At 41.7% G+C, this 22947-nt stretch overlaps 1 protein-coding gene across 3 annotated transcripts in view; it reads right to left on the bottom strand.

Annotated features, from left to right (window-relative positions):
* The window catches only part of LOC124127673, a 187825-nt gene extending 165900 nt beyond the window's left edge, over window positions 1–21925 (bottom strand). The window contains exon 1 of one of the 3 annotated variants that reach the window (XM_048381021.1): window positions 21300–21925. In XM_048381021.1, the coding sequence (XP_048236978.1) occupies window positions 21300–21377 (78 nt within the window). In that variant the 5' untranslated portion in view covers window positions 21378–21925. The remainder of the gene's footprint in view (window positions 1–21299) is intronic. The other 2 variants (XM_048381019.1, XM_048381020.1) reach the window with 2 other exon arrangements.
* Window positions 21926–22947: the final 1022 nt, after the last annotated feature.

Genomic DNA, 22947 nt, shown 5'->3' with positions numbered 1-22947 from the left:
ACATGGGACACCTGATTGCTGGTAGTACATGGGACACCTGATTGTTGGTTGTGCATGGGACACCTGATTGTTGGTAGTGCATGGGACACCTGATTGTTGGTAGTACAAGGGACACTTGATTGTTGGTTGTACATGGGACACCTGATTGTTGGTAGTGCATGGGATGCCTGATTGTTGGTAGTGCATGGGACACCTGATTGTTGGTAGTACATGGGACACCTGATTGTTGGTAGCACATAGGACACCTGATAGTTGGTAGTATATGGGACAGCTCATTGTTGGTAGTGCATGGGACACCTGATTGTTGGTAGTGCATGGGACACCTGATTGTTGGTAGTACAAGGGACACTTGATTGTTGGTAGTACATGGGACACTTGATTGTTGGTAGTACATGGGACATCTGATTGTTGGTAGTACAAGGGACACTTGATTGTTGGTTGTACATGGGACACCTGATTGTTGGTAGTACATGGGACACCTGATTGTTGGTAGTGCACGGGACTCCTGATTGTTGGTAGTGCACGGGACACCTGATTGTTGGTAGTGCATGGGACACCTGATTGTTGGTAGTACAAGGGACACTTGATTGTTGGTAGTACATGGGACACATGATTGTTGGTAGTACATGGGACACCTGATTGTTGGTAGTGCATGGGACACCTGATTGTTGGTGCATGGGACACCTGATTGTTGGTAGTACATGGGACACCTGATAGTTGGTAGTACATGGGACACCTGATTGCTGGTAGTACATGGGACACCTGATTGTTGGTTGTGCATGGGACACCTGATTGTTGGTAGTGCATGGGACACCTGATTGTTGGTAGTACAAGGGACACTTGATTGTTGGTTGTACATGGGACACATGATTGTTGGTAGTGCATGGGATACCTGATTGTTGGTAGTGCATGGGACACCTGATTGTTGGTAGTACATGGGACACCTGATTGTTGGTAGCACATAGGACACCTGATAGTTGGTAGTATATGGGACAGCTCATTGTTGGTAGTGCATGGGACACCTGATTGTTGGTAGTGCATGGGACACCTGATTGTTGGTAGTACATGGGACACCTGATTGTTGGTAGTACATGGGACACCTGATTGTTGGTAGTGCATGGGACACCTGATTGTTGGTAGTACATGGGACACCTGATTGTTGGTAGTGCATGGGACACCTGATTGTTGGTAGTACACGGGACACCTGATTGTTGGTAGTACAAGGGACACTTGATTGTTGGTAGTACATGGGACACCTGATTGTTGGTAGTACATGGGACACCTGATTGTTGGTAGTACACGGGACACCTGATTGTTGGTAGTACATGGGACACCTGATTGTTGGTAGTACATGGGACACTTGATTGTTGGTAGTACATGGGACACCTGATTGTTGGTAGTACATGGGACACTTGATTGCTGGTAGTACATGGGACACCTGATTGTTGGTAGTGCATGGGACACCTGATTGTTGGTAGTACATGGGACACCTGATTGTTGGTAGTACATGGGACACCTGATTGTTGGTAGTACATGGGACACCTGATTGCTGGTAGTACATGGGACACCTGATTGTTGGTAGTACATGGGACACCTGATTGTTGGTAGTACATGGGACACCTGATTGTTGGTAGTACATGGGACACCTGATTGTTGGTAGTACATGGGACACCTGATTGTTGGTAGTGCATGGGACACCTGATTGCTGGTAGTACACGGGACACCTGCACCATGCAGGAGCCAAACTATGCATGTATGTATGCACTGATACGTGGAACACCATGGTTCCTCACTTGTGTCATGAACTGACACACCATATGCACTTCCTTCAGGGCAGGTCACCGGGTTAGGTATGTTAGATGACATTTAGATATCTCCAGAAAATACTGGAGGCCATAAAAAGTCTGCCAATAGATCTACTGACATTTAATTATCCACGTGTGTATTACACATAATAACATTTTCAGTCAAGTGTTTCGTCAACATCAAGAGATATTTGGTTTCTACAAGTGTGGTATTGGTTTCTATTATAGACGTTGTCAGTGCCCACCTTACATAGGCGTAAACCATTGCTTTCACAGATAACTGGTAACCTGAGCAAGGACAAACAGCCATTGCCCTTCTACCCCGGTCTCATGTGTGTTCACTGTTAAGTAAACACACAGTAAACATTTGCTTTATGTGAAAGCCATAAAGACCTCCTTAAGCTTAAGCTCAAACAAAACAAAATGGTTTTGCTAAGGGAAGTATGGGACTCCATTGCTGCTGGCTTGTTGACTTGCCTCTACAATACAGGCAGCAGTGAGTGAACTGCCCAACACTGCAGACCAGCTGTAACTGTGACACGGGTACACTATTTCACCGGACAGTTGTTGGACTTGCCTCTACAATACAGGCAGCAGTGAGTGAACTGCCCAACACATGGACAAATCAAACACTGCAGACCAGCTGTAACTGTGACACGGGTACACTATTTCACCGGACAGTTATAGAATTTACAGTTGACACAGCAGAATATATGAAACACACAATATTAACATTGTTGAAAAATTGCATATTAGACTCAAGACAATCGTGCTGTATACGCTGGAAGTAGAGAAACCAAATAGACATGGATGGTGGTAATAAGATTATCTGTAGTGTAGTCAGGGGCATCCAGAATATTGTTCTATTTATATAAGGACATGGCTCCATTATGACAGGCTCCGCCATCATGCATGATAGCGGAGCTTCAAATTAAGACAAGAGATATTATTGGATGAAATGGTCGCAGATGTGGAGGTACTGGTAGACTACGTCAATGAGCTTAACCCCTGTTAAGCAACCCCAACTGCAGCAACCGCTGCCAAGCAACCCATGTTGCTTACCGATGCAGCATCTGCTGCCCCGCAACTACCGTTGCCAAGCAACCCATGTTGCTTACCAATGCAGCGCCCGCTGCCCTGCAACTACCGTTGCCAAGCAACCCATGTTGCTATACAGCTATCGCTGCCAGGCAAGTACCATTGCAAAAACCATGAGCGAGGGCAACTATTGTTGCCAAGCTGACCATCCGCTGTAAAGCGGACTCTAAGCCATCTGCTGTAAAGCAGAATGGATAAATTGGTTCCTGCTGTAAAGCGGGTAACCCTATCCTAAATAATTTATAATTTGGGATGTATCCCAAGACGCCAAATGTAACTTGTAATGCAGTCCACCAGCACCCCGCCCATCCGCAACATTTTATTCATGACAACATCATTATATACAAACATTATGCTCCAGTAAAATTCCACCAATTGACAACTGCAAAGCTTGAATAACTTGGAATTAAGGATAACAGGGTGGGTGGGTGGGTGCAACGAACTATAGATGAATGCGCGAATATAACTATGTGTTGTACGGCTGAAAGCTGGAGAGCAAGTGCTGCGTGAGCTGATGTCACGCTACAACAGGTCATAGAAAATATAAACAAACGCTCCTTTACCGGACGTGCCAAGAGCGGATCTAGGCCAGAGACGATTGCACCATGCAAAACGGCACGTAGCCGCACGGAATGAAGGTATTTCGCTGTAATAATATCAGCAACTGTGCCAAGCCTAACATAAAGGCATTTAGTTCTAATCACTAAATGCTATTAAGGGACATCAAGAATATTGTTCTGCTAAAGGGACATCAAGAATATTGTTCTACTTAAGGGACATCAAGAATATTGTTCTACTAAAGGGGCATCCAGAATATTGTTCTACTGAAGGGATATAAAGAATATTGTTCTACCAAAGGGACATCAAGAATAAATTGTTTGATAGGCATTACTTAGAAGTTAACGGATGACAAGATAGACACAATTTTATGGATAACAACTTTTTTAATACTGTGAAGAGCGACGTTTCGGTATAGATCCTTATACCGTTGACAAGCAAGACTGAATGAGGTTGTTGTTGCATTAAGTGTTTAAGAGGTCGCCATCTGCCTAAGCAATTTCGGCTGACCTGTCCCTCTTTGGGACTCCTGTGTGTGAGTAGGGTACACATATCTTTTGTGCGTTTGGTGTTCACGTAATTTCTGTTTTTGTATTGATATGATTTCTATTTTCTTACATTGATATGATTTCATTTTTATCCTTGGCTGCTCTGTTTATATACGTTCGAGCCCTTCAAACAGAATCCAAACCAGTGTCTAACGGAAGCCCACCCACACCAACCAGTATATCCACTTCAACTCTAACCACCCTCTTAGAACCAAGACTGGCATCATCCCCACCCTCACCAAACAAGCCATCAACCTTTCCTCTGCTGACCCCAAACCTGAGATCGAACACCTCCGCCGAGTCTTCACCCACCTCAACAATTATCCACCAAATCTCGTCAACAAAGTCATCGCCTCTGTACTCCATCCCACACCCAGACCTGCGGCCCTTAAACCCGAACCAGCGCCCTTCCGCATCGCCCTCCCATTCATAGGAAAAGCCTCCCACATCATCAGCCGCCTCCTCAAACAGCAAGCCATCATCGACACCCACTTCACCAGCTCCAACTCCCTCAACACCCTGCTAAGAGCCAAAGGCAGGAACACAACCAAACCCCAAGAGCCTAAAGGTGTAGTTTACAAAATTGACTGCAACTGTGGACAATCTTACGTAGGTGAAACATCCCGCCCAATCCACACCAGAATGAAATAGCTAAAACCTCAACCATTAAATCCGACAGCAAATCAGCCATCTCGGACCATATCATCAACGGTCCCAATCACATCATCAACTGGGACAACGTCCAGATCCTCGCCAACAACCTCCATACTTACTTACTTACTTTGGAGATTTAACGTGCGCTTTCCGACTGATGCGTATTTCGCACACGGGCCCGGCCAGGCCATTTAATGTGTTTCCGAAAGGGGCGAAGGTGGTCTGTGCAACCCAAGAGGGGGGTTTTAGGGGTTGCTTATATAGAATTTGGGAATTTTGAGATTTGGAATAGATGCCGATGGGATTGGGGAGGAGAACTAAGGGAGCTGGGTATGGTGGATGTTTGTTTGTTTATGTGATTTTGATTTGGTGAGTTATTGTGTTTTTAGATGCGTTTTATTAGTTCCGTTTTGATTAAGAATACGCCTAAGGCCTTGAAGTTTTCTACTTTATTTTGTGGGTTTAGTATTGCTTCTAGAGTTAGAGCCTTGTTTAGATTGAGGGTGGTTTGTAATGCGGTTCGATGTGTTAGGTAGTGTGTGCAGTGGATGAGTGCGTGTTCTGGGGTTTCTGGTTGTTTGCAGTGTGGGCAGTTACCTGTAGTGTGTTTTCTAAAAAATTTTAGGTGGTTATTTAGGTTGGTGTGTCCTGTTTGGAGTTTAGTGATTACTCTGTCGATTTTTTTTGATGGATGGAGAATTTTTGGTTTGGTTAGTGGTTTGCTGAGCACTTTTTTGATTTGGCTATTTGAGTTTAGATATAGGTTATGCCATTTTTTGGTGATTTTTTGCTTGTTTACAATTTTAATTTCTGATTTTGAGATGGGTAAGTTTAAGCTTATTTCTGGGATTTTGAGGGATAGTTTAGCTGCTTTATCGGCGTTTTCATTACCGTATATTCCTACGTGGGCGGGTATCCACAAGAAGGTTATTTGTTTGCCTGCCTTAGTTAGGTCGTTGGAGCTTTTAAGTATTTGATTTATTAATTTAGGTCGGTTTTTGGTATTTTTGTTTTGGAGGGCTTGCAGTCCACTTAGGGAGTCGGTAAGTATTAGGATTTTTTTGTGGTTTTTGGATTCTTGATTATGGAGGGGTGAGGCCATGCCCATTAGTTCTGCCGTGAATATTGATTGGTTGTTTGGGAGTCGGAAGGATTGTGTGGTTTTAGTTGGTTGTGTGGTATGGACTCCGAAACCTGTGTGTTTGGAGGTCGGATCTGAGGATCCGTCCGTGTAAATGTGACACCAATTTGGCCAATTTTCGTGTATGTATGCTAGTGTGGTAGTTTTAGCTATGTTTGGGTCGGTTAGTTTATTTATTTGGCTAGCTAGTGTTGTGTCTATTTTGGGTATTTTAAGTTTAGGGGTGAAGATATTTGATTGTTTGCAGTTTTGTTTAAGATTTTTAATTTGGTGTTCATTTAGGTAGTTTGTTATTCTTTGGGATATTGGGGTAAGTAAGGGGTGTTTACGAGCTAGAGCTTGGTTTTTGGGGCTGATGTTTTGGTTTATTAAGTTTTGGATGAGAGGGTTTGATTGGGACGCGGCCCAGAAATTTAAGCTTAGCTGTTCCCTGCGTAGACTTAGTGGCATTTCTCCTGTTAAGGCCTGAAGTGAGGTGTAGGAGGTGCCATGTTGGGTGCGTGTAATTAGTTTGAGAGCCTGATATTGTATTGAGTCAAGTTTTTTAGATAGAGAGTTGTTTAGGGTGTTGTATATGGCGCAGCCGTAGTCTAGTTTTGATCTAATTAGTGATATGTAGAGAGAGAGGAGGGTATCTTTGGATGCTCCCCAGTTAGAACCAGTTAGGCATCTTAGGGTGTTTAGGTCTTTACTGCATTTAGTTGTTAGGTTTTGGATGTGAGCATCCCAGGTGAGATGTTCATCGAAAATAAGTCCTAAGAATTTGGTTTGTTTTTGAAATTTGATTGTTTGATTGTTTAGCTGGAGGATTGGGGAGGCGGGTTTCATGTTTTTATGTTTGAATACTATTCCTGTTGTTTTTTCTGAGTTAAGGGAGAAGCCCCATTTGTCAGCCCACTGTTGTATTTTATTAAGAGATTTTTGGAGTAAATTTTGGACCATGTTCATGCTTTTAGTGCGGATCCAGATGGCTCCATCATCCGCGAATTTTGATGTGTTTACTTTAGGGGATAGGCCCTCGAATAGATCGTTTATCATTATATTGAAGAGGGTGGGGCTGAGGATACTGCCCTGTGGAGTACCATTTTCTAGGGGACATTGGTCCGATAGAGTTTGGTCTATACCCACGGTTATTTTACGATTGTTTAGGAAGTCCTGGATGTAGTTTATTATCTGACCTTTGAGTCCTATTTTTTTAAGTTTTTGTATTAGCCCATCGTGCCATACCATGTCGAAAGCTTTAGAGAAGTCTAAGAAGATGCCTGTGGTATATTGTTTATTTAGCTGTCCTGTCTTAATATCTTGTTCTAGTCGGGTGAGGTTATCTAGGGTTGAGCGGCCAGTAGTGAAACCGCTTTGATCTGGGTTTATGATGTTATTTTGGGTTAAGTAATGTTGTAATCTATTTTTAGCCATTGATTCCATTACTTTACATAAGTTTGAAGTTAGGGATATTGGTCTATATGAGTTAGCTTGATTAGCTGGTTTATTAGGTTTAGGGATTGGTATGACTAGGGCCTGTTTCCAGGGAGTAGGAACCTGTCCGTTTAGGTAGATGAGATTGTATAGTTTGAGTAGTGCCTGGAGTAGTTTTAGGGGGAGTTTTTTAATTATTTGGTAAGAAGTTAGGTCTAATCCTGGGGCTGTGCCCTTTTTCCTGTTTTGGATTACGTAGAGGAGCTCCTCCATTGTGTAGGGTTGATTTATTTCTAGATTGTTATTGTTTGGTTCTTTTGTGGGTTTGTTTTCTGTTTTAAGTTTATCTTGGAATTTTTTACTGAAGTTGGTGTTACTGCTAACGGCCGAAAAGTGGTTGGCGAGATTATTTGCTTTTTGGGCGGGGTTGGTTGAGTTGTCAATGTTAGGGGTTTTTTTACAACCTCCATGATTTCACTAAAAGAAAACTAACAGAAGCAGTCCACAGTCGCCGCCACAAGCCATCAATCAACAGAGATCAAGGCTATTTCATCCCATCCGCCTACTATGAACTCATCAAACAATAATCACTAATCCTGTTTATTGGCTTCATGTCCCTATTGGCTTCCACCTATGTGTTCTCTGTCCATCGTGTTGTGACAGCATCATCCCTTTGTTGTCACACCTACCAATGTTATCTCACTCATGTATGCAATTGTTGTCACTGTTAATCCTCTACTGTTAATCCTCCACCTACTATATATATTCTGTATTATGTCCCTCATTCAGTCTTGCTTGACACACAACATACACACACAACCATTCTAGTTCTAACCATTATGGAGTAAACACCATATCGGATACCAAATCAAAGATCACACAGATTACTGCCCCAGAGCAACGTAGTCTCCTAAATTGGGATATCGAACAAACACCCCAAGTGGGAACAGTCAGCAAAACTATACCAAGCCGGCAGTCGGCGGCCATCTTGGCCAGGGACTGACCCCCCAGGGCGACCCCCAAGGACAAACTTGATAAGTGCCTTTATCATCTCCCTCTCCCCTCTATTCTTTCTAGATTTTCTGGTAACTGTTGTATTTATATATTCTCTCTTTATATTCTACTGATAGTATCTAACTCAACCCTGTGTTATATTGCCATTACCTTGTTCATATCAACCATGTCAACCAACACCCCCCCACCTATATCCCCCCATACAGACTCCATATTCACAACACCCATACACTCAGACACCCACTTCCCGGGACTTACACCCACACACAACCAAAATCCTGTCCCCTTCGATTTTGGTATTGATTTTCAAGAATTCTCTTTCAATCAACCCCATAGCAGCATCACATCCCCCAACAGCCAACCCCAAATTCCCCCCCATCATCCCCAAACACAGCAAACCAAATCCAAAACAGCCCCCAAACCCCCATCTCCAAAACCCACAAAACGACCTCACCAATCCCCAGCAGAATCCTCACTCACTACAAAGAAAACATGTGCCAAGCAAACACCCCCAACCACATCAACATCCGAACAATCTCCAGCAGCAGAACAAAACAAACTTATATTATTGGCTTTTTCAACAAACACTACACCACTCAACGACACCTTCTCCAACAATAAATTCGCCCTCTGCCTGAAAAAAGTACACGTAACATACAAATACATTAACAGATGCGGCAGGGGGTTTAAAATCACCTTCCCAACACAAGACACACTAAATCAAGCACGCAGACAAACAATCATCGACGGTCTAAACATTACATGGCAAACACCAAAATGGCTTACATCTATACAGGGGGTAATATACATAGACCATAGGGATACACAAGATGACATACTAGAATACATCAAAACAGCAAATCAACTACACACACAACCCCAAATCACAGACTACAAAAGCATTAACAACAGAACACCCATACCAGGCAGAACCACTACACAAACTATCTTCCTTACATTTAAGAGCACCACATTACCAACACACATCATTTTCGGGGCACTTAGGTACAAAATCAATCCAATAAGAAAAAACCCTCCACAATGCAACATATGCCACTCATATAATCACACCACAGCTACATGCCGACAACCGTCCATGTGCCAGAAATGTGGGTCCCTCAGACACGATACCCCAGAGTGCACATGGGCGGCCTACTGTATACAGTGCGAAACCGAGGGACATACAGCCACACAAAATACTTGCCCACTCAAACAACAACACATCCTTCGGCTCAACAAACACATCAAACAGGAACATCTACCTAAACCGGCCAGAATACTACAAACATATAACAGCCTTCCAGATTATGAAGATATATCAGATACAGCATCCTCCACATCATTCCCTCCCCCTATTCCCCCCACCCAGACCCGACCCACCCAGTCCAAACGTAAACAACTTTTCTCCACTCCAGCCCCAACCCAACAGACCCTCCCCCACCCAATAAACACCATCCCACCCACCCAAGCAGTAAACACTGCCCCACCCCACACAGACAACCCAACACAGGCACGGCCCCTTCAACCAGTACCCCCACCCACAACATACAACACCCTCCCCAAGACCACCACCCCCCTGCTACCCACCCCTACCCCCCACCCCTCCATCCTACCCCCCCCACAACCCAGCCATACTCCCCTCCCCCTGTCCATCCCACCTCCAACCCAACCTGTCTCCCTACCCATCCAAACCCCCATTCACACACTCTTCAGATCTGCTATACCAATTCTAGCCACCCAACTACAAATCCAGTCTAAAACACACAAAGCCAAAGCACATCTAGCTAGAAAACCACTACTCGCACAGAAAATACAATCACTCAGGTCCACCACACCCAAACCAATCACCCCACAAAAATTTCACTCCAACACAAACAAAATCATAGAATTCCTGTCAGCAATTCTTCTTATTAAAAACCCCTCCCCCAAAAAAATCCACAACATAGCTTTGGTGTCTAACCTATACCAAAAACCATATCATCACTTCCAAACTGCAATAAGAGCTCTCAAATAACAAGCTAAATTAGTCCCAAACCCCTCTTCCAAATTAGCCCCATAGCACCATGCATTTGGCTTTAACATCCCCACAAAATCTACAAATCAGAACATGGTGTTTTTACAGTGGAATTGTAATGGTCTCAATACTAATGGGCATGAACTTAAGGCCCTCATTGCCCTAAACAAAATTGCCCCATATGTAATAGCAGTACAAGAAACAAAACTATCCCCCAAAAAAGCCTTCAAATTGCCGGGCTACACTTTCATTCGACAAGATAGAGTCAGACCACCCAATAAACCAGGCCCCCCCCATGGAGGGTTAGGGCTGTTTATCAAAAATACTATCCAGTTTTCAGAACTACCCATCCCCACTCCTAACCTAGAAGTCCTGGCAGCTAACATCACTATTAATGACACTAAAATAACTGTAATTAACTGCTACCACACTAAAACCAAACCGTTGAAACCTGAAGATTTAGAAGTTCTCTCCAAATTTATAGGCCCAAATACCCTCATTCTAGGAGACTTTAATGCACATCACCCACTGTGGGGCACTAAAAATTACCAAGATAGATTTGGAAAATATATAACTGAATGGTTAGACACCAAAAATCTCATTAGCTTAAACGACAATAGTGCCACTAGAATTCCTATTACCCACCTACAATCCCCCACTGCAGTAGACTTATCTATCACTACCCCCCAACTCTTTCAAAAACTCACATGGGACCCCCACAATGACACCTGGGGTAGTGATCATTTCCCCATAAAAATCTCTATAAACATTCCTTCTAATAAACCCATATCTGACCCCAACCCCACTTCTGACAACCCCACACAAACTAAATTCAATTTTACCAAAGCTGACTGGCAGGAGTTCAATATACTATGCAACCAGATAGACCCCCACAATATACATAGCACTGACATCGACACCTTCAACTCAAATCTAAGCAATACCCTATACAATATATCCATTAAATGCATTCCCACAACCAAAACAAAACCCACACATAATACAGTACCATGGTGGAGCCCTGAAATTATTCAATCTAGAAAACTCAGGAAAAAAGCTCTTAATAAGGCAAAACATGATAGAACTAAACTCCATTTGGCCCATAAACAAAGAAATCTTACCAAAGAACTAATAATGGCAACAAAAAGAAATCATTGGCAAACTTTTACATCAACCTTGAAGATGGGCAAACAAAATTCAAAAATTCTGTGGAATAAACTTAAAGCAATAAAAGGCATCGCTAAATCCTCCAACTCGCCCAATTTTCCCTTACTTAAAACAAATAAAGAAAAAGCCAATGCCATGGCCGCCCATCTTTCGACCGTAAGTAGCTCCGCCAACCACTCCAAACACATACAAGACACAATAAACACACAACCTGCATTTCAAAACAGATCTCCACTCTCACATCTCGCAATAAACAAACTCATTAACATCCACGAACTCCAATACGCCCTAAAAAACAAAAACACAGCCCCAGCCACTGGATTAGACAATATAAGTTACAAAATTCTAAATCATGTCCCCATCAAAATTCAAAAATTAATACTTCAACTTTATAATCAGATTTGGACTTCTGGCCACCTCCCCAAAACATGGAAAAATGCTCTAGTGGTGCCAATCCTAAAACCAGGGAAATCCCCAAATGACCCTGACTCCTACCGCCCTATCTCTCTCACATCTCACCTATGTAAAATCATGGAAACAGTAATAAACAACAGACTAAAGCATAAAATACAAAACAATAGCCTGATAAAAGAGGACCAGAGTGGCTTTACAGCAAACAGACAGACCCTAGACCATATTTTACATTTGGAACATGATGTTAGGACAGCCCAAGCACAAAAACAATACACTGTGGCCATTTTTATAGACTTTTCTAAAGCATTTGATATGGTTTGGCAACAAGGCCTAATTCAAAAATTAATAAATAAAGCAATTGATGGGAGAATTCTAAATTTCATTCACTCTTTCCTAAATAACAGAAACATAACAGTTAAATCAAGCAACACCCTATCAGACCCCCACACTCTTGAAAATGGCACCCCCCAGGGAAGCATCCTGTCCCCCACTCTATTTAATCTAATGATTGATGACATATTCCCATCTGCCCCAAAAAAAACCACCACAGCTAAATTCGCTGATGATATATCATTTTGGTCGTCATCAACATCCATAAAACAAATTGAAAACAGAATTAAACCAACTCTTGCGAAAATAGAAAACTGGGCTTCCCAATGGGGGTTCAAAATTAACACCAAAAAAACCATCGGCATTGTCTTCAAAAAAACTTTCATGACAAATTTAACACCCAAACTTACACTCCTTAAAGAAAATATTAAATTTCAAAAAGAAGCAAAATTCCTTGGAGTCACATTTGACCAACATCTCACATGGGCTCCCCACATCAATAACGTGGTCAACTCCTGCCAAAAAGATATTAATCTAATGAGAGCCATCAGCGGCTCTCACTGGGGAGCTGACAAACAAACATTATTAAACATATACAAAACCCTTATTCAATCAAAAATAGACTATGCCGCTCCGGTCCTCCATTCTTTAACAGATAAATTGGAAAAAAAGCTCAATTCAATACAATATAAGGCCCTCAAGATAGCCCTGGGGACTAGAAATGGCACCTCCCTTAATACACTGCAAATCATCACAGGCATTACATCAATTCAACTCAAACGACATCAATCTATACTCAATTACTGGGCTGGGGCACAACAAAACCCTATTTACAACGAAATACTACACAAATACAAAAACTCAAGACCAGCAACCCTCAAAAAGTTCAAAAACAAGACAAATATAGCACCCTTCATAACACACCTGCAAAATCTCATTAAAACACACAATCTAGGACACATAACTCACTCACCCCCAGACAACACTTATATTCTTGACCTCCCCCCCCCCCCGAAATAGACATATCCCTAGCCAAACTACTAAACAACCATATCAAACCCACAAATATAGAAAAGGGAACAATATCACTTAATTATATTCATGACAACTGGCCGGAACACACACACATCTATACAGATGCATCATACAACAGCAAAAACCAAAAAACAGGGCTGGGTGTCCACACAACACAGCCCATACAAAGCACAAAGAAATACCAATATACAAACTACTCACATACAAACACAGCAGAGCTACTAGCCATTCTACAAGCCTATAAACAGGCAGAAACATCAAACTATAACAAAATTATCATAATTTCTGACTCACTAAATTCAATTAAACAAATATCAGACAAATCTTCCAAATGCAGACCCGATTTAATCAAACAAATAATAAACACTCATACAAAACTCAAAACATCCAACAAATCAATAACATTAGTATGGATACCCAGCCATACAGGCATACCAGGCAACCAGATTGCAGACCAAACAGCAAAAACAGCAACTAATGACCAAACACCCACTTTACAATTTCACACAAGCAAAGCCGAAACAAAAACTCTAATAAAACACAATATAATACAACAAAACTTTAGCAATAACATTCAAAAATGTAAATCCCAATGGATCAAAACACTATTCAGCAAACCAACAACAAAATGCAAAAATTACACAAACTCCATTTTAGCAGACAAAGCCATAAACAGAATACAAAGTAACCAAACAAACTTAAACGCAACCTTACACAAACAAAACAGACATACAAGCCCAAACTGCATTCATTGCAATACAACAGAAGACATAAAACATATATTCACCACCTGCAGTAAATATAAACAACAACAACAAACACTTTACAACTCACTCCCACCCAAATACAACAATAATATAACACTGCTATTCAAACCCGACAACCCACCAGCGATTTACCTACAAATAGCCACTTTCCTTAAAGACACAAACCTAATAGAAAAAATTTAGACCCTCCCAAACAAACTCAGCAAGTAACTTTAACATAAACAGCAAAATTATAGATTCGGATCGGGATCGAAATTCTCAGCGCGGATTGTCTTCTACGACGTCCGCGCCTCAAAATTCTATAGCGGATAGTCTACAATGACGTCCGCGCACTCAACCTATAGCGCGGATTGTCTACTCCGACGTCCGCGCCACAAACTCCTATACCCATACTCAGTAACTCTATAGCCGCTTAACCAGCCATCCACCATCAGCCGACACAAACAAGCCCACTACCAATCACGCCGACACAAAGCCTTACCCCCACCACCCACCCCCGCGCTAGGCCCCCGTTTTCTAACTTAGGTTACTCATATTTATTCATTATTTTTCCCCCCTTGATTTGTTTTAATTTAATCTATCTATTAATAGTAGCTATACATCAGCTTAACTGATTACTTCTGTCACTCTATCTATCCTAGTAACTATAACCCAATAAACCTGGCTAATGTAGAACTTTACTATCTCTCTACGGCTCTCTATGGCCACTAAATCCTAAACCCCTCTTCTCATTACTTTATCCCCCTTCACTTACAGTTTTTTGGGCTAGACGTTTATATTTATTCCCACTATTCTATATTTTATAAGAACCGTCTGCCCCGAGTGCGAAATAGCCAGAGGCTGAAGCGCTCGTAAAATCTCCAAAATATCTATCTACCTCATTCAGTCTTGCTTGACAACGGTATAAGGATCTATACCGAAACGTCGCCCTTCACAGTATTAAAGAAGTTGTGATCCATAAAATTATGTCTATCTTGACATCAAGAAAATTGTTCTACTAAAGGGACATCAAGAATATTGTTCTACTAAAGGGACATATTTCAAGAATATTGTTCTACTAAAGGGACATCAAGAATATTGTTCTACTATAGGGACATCAAGAATATTGTTCTACTATAGGGACATCAAGAATATTGTTCTACTAAAGGGACATCAAGATAATTGTTCTACTATAGGGACATCAAGAATATTGCTCTACTAAAGGGACATCAAGAATATTGTTCTACTAAAGGGACATAAAGAATATTGTTCTATTAAAGGGACATAAAGAATATTGTTCAACAAAAGGGACATAAAGAATAATGTTCTACTAAATGGACATATTTCAAGAATATTGTTCAACAAAAGGGACATGAAGAATATTGTTCTACTATAGGGATATCAAGAATATTGTTCTACTATAGGGACATCAAGAATATTGTTGTTCTGTAGGGACATCAAAAATATTGTTGTACTATAGTAATATTGTACTACAGAAGTAGGAATACTGTACTACATAAGGGATATCAGGAATATTGTACTACACAAGGGATATCAGGAATATTGTTGTTCTGTAGGGACATAAAAAAATATTGTTCTACTATAGTAATATTGTACTACACAAGGGATATCAGGAATATTGTTCTACACAAGGGATATCAGGAATATTGTACTACACAAAGGATATCAGGATTATTGTTATAGTAAAGGGATATCAGGAACATTGTACTACACTAGGAATATCAGGAATATTGTTACAGTAAAGGGATATCAGGATTATTGTACTCGACAAGGGATATCGGGAATATTGTACTACACTAGGAATATCAGGAATATTGTACTACACATAGGATATCAGGACTATTGTACTACACAAGTGATATCAGGAATATTGTACTACACAAGGGATATCAGGAATATTGTACCACACAAGGGATATCAGGAATATTCTACCACACAAGGGATATCAGGAATATTATACCACACAAGGGATATCAGGAATATTGTACTACACAAGGGATATGAGGAATATTGTTCTACACTAGAGATATCAGGAATATTGTACCACACAAGGGATATGAGGAATATTGTACCACACAAGGGATATCAGGACTATTATACCACACAAGGGATATCAGGAATATTGTACTACACAAGGGATATCAGGAATATTGTTCTACAAAAGAGATATCAGGAATATTATACCACACAAGGGATATCAGGAATATTGTACTACACAAGGGATATCAGGAATATTGTTCTACACAAGAGATATCAGGAATATTGTACCACACAAGGGATATCAGGAATATTGTACCACACAAGGGATATCAGGACTATTATACCACACAAGGGATATCAGGAATATTGTACTACACAAGGGATATCAGGAATATTGTTCTACAAAAGAGATATCAGGAATATTGTACCACACAAGAGATATCAGGAATATTGTACCACACAAGGGATATCAGGAATATTATACCACACTAGGGATATCAGGAACATTGTACTACGCAAGGGATATCAGGAATATTGTTCTACACAAGGGATATCAGGAATATTGTACTAAACAAGGGATATCAGGAATATTGTTCTACACAAGGGATATCAGGAATATTGTACTACACAAGGGATATCAGGAATATTGTACTACACAAGGGATATCAGGAATATTGTACTACACTAGGGATATCAGGAATGTTGTACCACACAAGAGATATCAGGAATATTGTTCTACACAAGGGATATCAGGAATATTGTTCTACACAAGGGATATCAGGTATATTGAACTACACAAGGGATATCAGGAATATTGTACCACACAAGAGATATCAGGATTATTGTACTACACAAGGGATATCAGGAATATTGTTCTACACAAGGGATATCAGGAATATTGTTCTACACAAGGGATATCAGGAATATTGTACTACACAAGGGATATCAGGAATATTGTTCTACACAAGGGATATCAGGAATATTGTACTACACAAGGGATATCAGGAATATTGTACTACACAAGGGATATCAGGAATATTGTACTACACAAGGGATATCAGGAATATTGTACTACACAAGGGATATCAGGAATATTGTACTACACAAGGGATATCAGGAATATTGTTCTACACAAGGGATATCAGGAATATTGTACTACACAAGGGATATCAGGAATATTGTACTACACAAGGGATATCAGGAATATTGTACTACACAAGGGATATCAGGAATATTGTACTACACAAGGGATATCAGGAATATTGTACTACACTAGGGATATCAGGAATATTCTACCACACAAGGGATATCAGGAATATTATACCACACAAGGGATATCAGGAATATTGTTCTACACAAGGGATATCAGGAATATTGTTCTACACAAGGGATATCAGGAATATTGTACTACACAAGGGATATCAGGAATATTGTACTACACAAGGGATATCAGGAATATTCTACCACACAAGGGATATCAGGAATATTATACCACACAAGGGATATCAGGAATATTGTTCTACACAAGGGATATCAGGAATATTGTACTACACAAGGGATATCAGGAATATTGTACTACACAAGGGATATCAGGAATATTGTTCTACACAAGGGATATCAGGAATATTGTACTACACAAGGGATATCAGGAATATTGTACTACACAAGGGATATCAGGAATATTGTTCTACACAAGGGATATCAGGTACACCTGACAATAGGTACACCTTATACATCACACTTCAACATATTGGCATGAGTCAGGTGAATGTGGCCTAACATCAGAATCAGCAATATTCCAGTAGTATCATGGCAGCCTTCATATAATCAAGCCAGAATTTACGATTTATCAAACCATTGACTGAAAGCATCAGCAACAATATTTGACCCTGTGGCATACCAGCCAAATCTGAGCCTGACAACTTCAGTCAAAAACCATAACCAGTTCTACCCTTGAATCCCAAAGGGGATGTGGACACCTAGTGATGGCCTGACTGATGATGTTGACACCCAGTGATCACCTGACTTATGATGTTGACACCTAGTGATGACCTGACTGGTGATGTTGACACCTAGTGATAACCTGACTGATGATGTTGACGACCAGTGATGACCTGACTGGTGATGTTGACACCTAGTGATGACCCGACTGATGATGTTGACACCTAGTGATGACCTGACTGATGATGTTGACACCTAGTGATGACCTGACTGATGTTGTGACACCCAGTGATGACCCGACTGATGATGTTGACACCCAGTGATGACCTGACTGATGATGTTGACACCTAGTGATGACCTGACTGATGATGTTGACACCCATTGATGACCTGGCTGGTGATGTTGACACCCAGTGATGACCTGACTGATGTTGTGACACCTAGTGATGACCTGACTGATGATGTTGATGCCTAGTGATAACCTGACTGATGATGTTGACACCCAGTGATGACCTGACTGGTGATGTTGACACCCAGTGATGACCCGACTGATGATGTTGACACCTAGTGATGACCTGACTGATGATGTTGACACCTAGTGATGACCTGACTGATGATGTTGACACCTAGTGATGACCTGACTGGTGATGTTGACACCCAGTGATGACTTGACTGATGATGTTGACACCCAGTGATGACCTGACTGATGATGTTGACACCTAGTGATGACCCGACTGATGATGTCGACACCTAGTGATGACCTGACTGATGATGTTGACACCTAGTGATGACCTGACTGATGATGTTGACACCTAGTGATGGCCTGACTGATAATGTTGACACCTAGTGATGACCTGACTGATGATGTTGACACCTAGTGTTGGCCTGACTGATGATGTGGACACCCAGTGAAGACCTGACTGATGATGTTGACACCCAGTGATGACCTGACTGATGATGTTGACACCTAGTGATGACCTGACTGATGATGTTGACACCTAGTGATGACCTGACTGATGATGTTGACACCTAGTGATGACCTGACTGATGTTGACGCCTAGTGATGACCTGACTGATGATGTTGACACCTAGTGATGACCTGACTGATGATGTTGACACCTAGTGTTGGCCTGACTGATGATGTGGACACCCAGTGAAGACCTGACTGATGATGTTGACACCCAGTGATGACCTGACTGATGATGTTGACACCTAGTGATGACCTGACTGATGATGTTGACACCTAGTGATGACCTGACTGATGATGTTGACACCTAGTGATGACCTGACTGATGTTGACGCCTAGTGATGACCTGACTGATGATGTTGACACCTAGTGATGACCTGACTGATGATGTTGACACCCAGTGATGACCTGACTGATGATGTTGACACCTAGTGATGACCTGACTGATGACAACCTAGTGATGACCTGACTGATGATGTTGACACCCAGTGATGACCTGACTGATGATGTTGACACCTAGTGATGACCTGACTGATGACAACCTAGTGATGACCTGACTGATGTTATTTCTATGTTTTTTCTGTGGGCAGCACAGCATTTTATTTCCTTGATGAACAACTTTCCGACCTAGTTGTGCCAATGACATTATCAGATGTGCACACATATAAATAAAAAATAATGTTCTAATCATTTAAAACATTTATACCTCAACCATGACGAGGGCAATCAGTAATATGTTTATTAAAGAGCGTATGTAGGTATTATATATATACCTAAACTAAATATATTTACATAAATACATATGTAAATATATATATATATACTCTTCAAAAAAAGAAACTTGACATAGATGTAAAACCACTTTTTGCCAAATATCTAAAATAATTACATTTAATGAGAACCAAATACATGTAAGTCAAACAGAAAGATGATGTGGCAGTTGAGGCGGTGACAGAATGCCAAGACTGAATGCAGCTCAACGGAACAACGCCATTGGGAGATTACAAGCTGGAGCAACTCAGCAAGAAGTGGCCAGGCACTTTGGCATATCCAGACAGACAATCTCCGCACTGTGGACCCGATACAACAACACCAACAGATTTGACGACAAACCAAGGTCAGGAAGACCAAGGGTGACAACCCAAGCACAAGATCGATACATCCGGCTGCGACACCTCCGAGACCGCACTATCACAGCCATGGCTACAACCGCACAGATCCCTGGGGTACGCAGAATATCAGATCAAACGGTACGCAACAGACTGAGGGAGGCTGGACTTTTTGCACGAAGACCTGTTCGACGTCATGTATTGACCCCACGTCATCTGGCGGACCGTCTGCTTTGGTGCCAACAGAGGGTTAGATGGGCACGTGCAAGGTGGAGAAATGTACTGTTTACTGACGAGTCCAGTTTCCTACTCACACGTGCTGATGGGTGCGCACGTGTCTACAGACGTTACGCCCCCAACTGTGTGCAGCAGGTTGTCCCATTTGGCGGCGGGAGTGTCATGGTATGGGCCGGAATTCATCACGGTGGTAGGACGCCTCTCATGCATGTGGCAGGTGCATTGACAGGTGTGCATTACAGAGACTTGATCCTACAGCCTTACGTCCCAAACACTTCCGGCGCTTCTTGATGCACTTCAGCATGAATGGCAGCACATCCAACAGCGTGTTATTGACTACTTGATTGCATCTATGGGTCATCTGTGTCAAGCGGTGATTGATGCACGAGGTGGGCACAACCGATACTGACATTTTCTGTACCCCTGTGATATAAACATATTTATTTCCATAAAGTGGAGGGATTGGCAAACAAGCAAATTTTGCTTATCTGAATGCCTCTCCCAAACATGATACATATATACAAATAGCAATGTATGTACCCCTGTGACATTAGCTGCATCGTGTACGTGTGTCTGTCTAGGTGACACGATTAATGTTTTGAACATTGTGTACATTGATCTCCAAACAGTGTTTCAATTATGGTTTCTGTGTCCTATTTTGAAACAATCGCATTATATTACATTTTGAAAGTCAGTGTCAAGTTGTTTTTTTTAAGAGTATATATATATATATATATATATATATATATATATATATATATATATATATACCTAAAGCACAGTAAAGTTCTAACTCTCAGGCACAATATAGTAATAATCAAATAAGTGGAGTAAGATTGAACACAGTTTTAATTGACTAGCGCTTTCAACTCACACCACGTACGAGTCTCATCAGGCCATTTAACTGAATAACACTAAAACTGTGTTCAATCTTACTCCACTTATTTAATTATTACTATATACTATGTTCATACACCATGTATACTATGTATGAAAGTATGTGAGATACATACACTATATACTATGTTCATACACCATGTATACTATGTATGAAAGTATGTGAGATACACACACTATATACCATTGAACCAGTTGAGCTACGTACCCGCGACCGTCGAAGCGTCTTCAGGCCTTTCTCCAGGGCATCCAGCCCTTCCCTCGGCGTACATACTCCCACCGGCATCACTATGGTAACACACACTCCACGCTTTAATTGACCACCACGTTGTCAGCTCAGTAAACGACGCTCACAACTCTGATGATATCATCACACGTTTAACACTCAGATAAAAAAAAACCATGTACAGATCGATCTGTGTCGATCACTTGGATTAATCGATCTGTGCCCCGTCCATTGAGCCGAAACATGGCATCCTGTCGGCAACATCAATGGAAACGAACACACACTTCAACACTTCTGTCGTTATCTCCGGCTACTCCTTGGGACATCGCCGTCACATTCTGTGATGATTCCAGTTCACAATCACTTACAGAGCGACTGTCACACCACACTTACAGTTGTTTACTTTCTGCCGTCCGACAAAGTTCGCTGCAGCTGGCCCTCGCGGCGAGACTACCTTCCGCACGACGTATCAGTGTTACTATGTGCCGTTATGGGGCGCCGGGTATAGACGGGGGATTACAGCGATCGTTCGGGATTAGGGGGAAGGCCAGTAATCCATAAATCAAAAGCGTTTCAAAACGTTCAAAAGAAGGAGAAAAGGTCTTTTGTTAACTTCTTAGGTCACGAGAACAAAGTGCAGTAGACTTTGTACATAGGTAGCTGCCACGGACTGTGTGATTGAACTATGGGTTAGCAAGAAGCGACCACTCTGCGTGGAGGACGGTTTCATTATTATATCATGAATTTGTAATGCGCACTTTCCAATTTAAAACCGCTCAAATGCGCTTAAACCATGATAGATCTTTTCATTGCCCCGGTCACTGGATCAGTGTGCGCTCGAATTTCATTCTCAGCTCCCTTTGGAGTAAACAGCACGTACAAGCAGCCTCTGCGGCGCTGGAAGGTTGAAGGTCACATTAGGTCACAGTACACTGACAATGGGTAGAATCTCGTATACCACACCTTATCGCCCGATATACCGACATATACCACACTGTATCGCCCGATATACCGACAGATACCACACCTTATCGCCCGATATACTGACATATACCACACTGTATCGCCAGATATACTGACAGATACCACACTGTATCGCCCGATATACTGACAGATACCACACTGTATCGCCCGATATACCGACATATACCACACTGTATCGCCCGATATACTGACAGATACCACACCTTATCGCCCGATATACCGACATACACCACACTGTATCGCCCGATATACCGACATACACCACACTGTATCGCCCGATATACTGACAGATACCACACCTTATCGCCCGATATACCGACATACACCACACTGTATCGCCCGATATACCGACATACACCACACTGTATCGCCCGATATACTGACAGATACCACACCTTATCGCCCGATATACCGACAGATACCACACTGTATCGCCCGATATACTGACAGATACCACACCTTATCGCCCGATATACCGACAGATACCACACTGTATCGCCCGATAAACCGACAGGTACCACACTGTATCGCCCGATATACTGACAGATACCACACTGTATCGCCCTATATACCGACATATACCACACTGTATCGCCCTATATACTGACAGATACCACACTGTATCGCCCTATATACCGACATATAC

Source organism: Haliotis rufescens, unplaced genomic scaffold (assembly GCF_023055435.1).
Source record: "Haliotis rufescens isolate VD_foot unplaced genomic scaffold, xgHalRufe1.0.p SCAF_35, whole genome shotgun sequence".
Lineage (NCBI taxonomy): Eukaryota > Metazoa > Mollusca > Gastropoda > Lepetellida > Haliotidae > Haliotis > Haliotis rufescens.
Note: the sequence above shows the minus strand (reverse complement) of the source record. Positions and strands in the feature narration are given on the sequence as shown.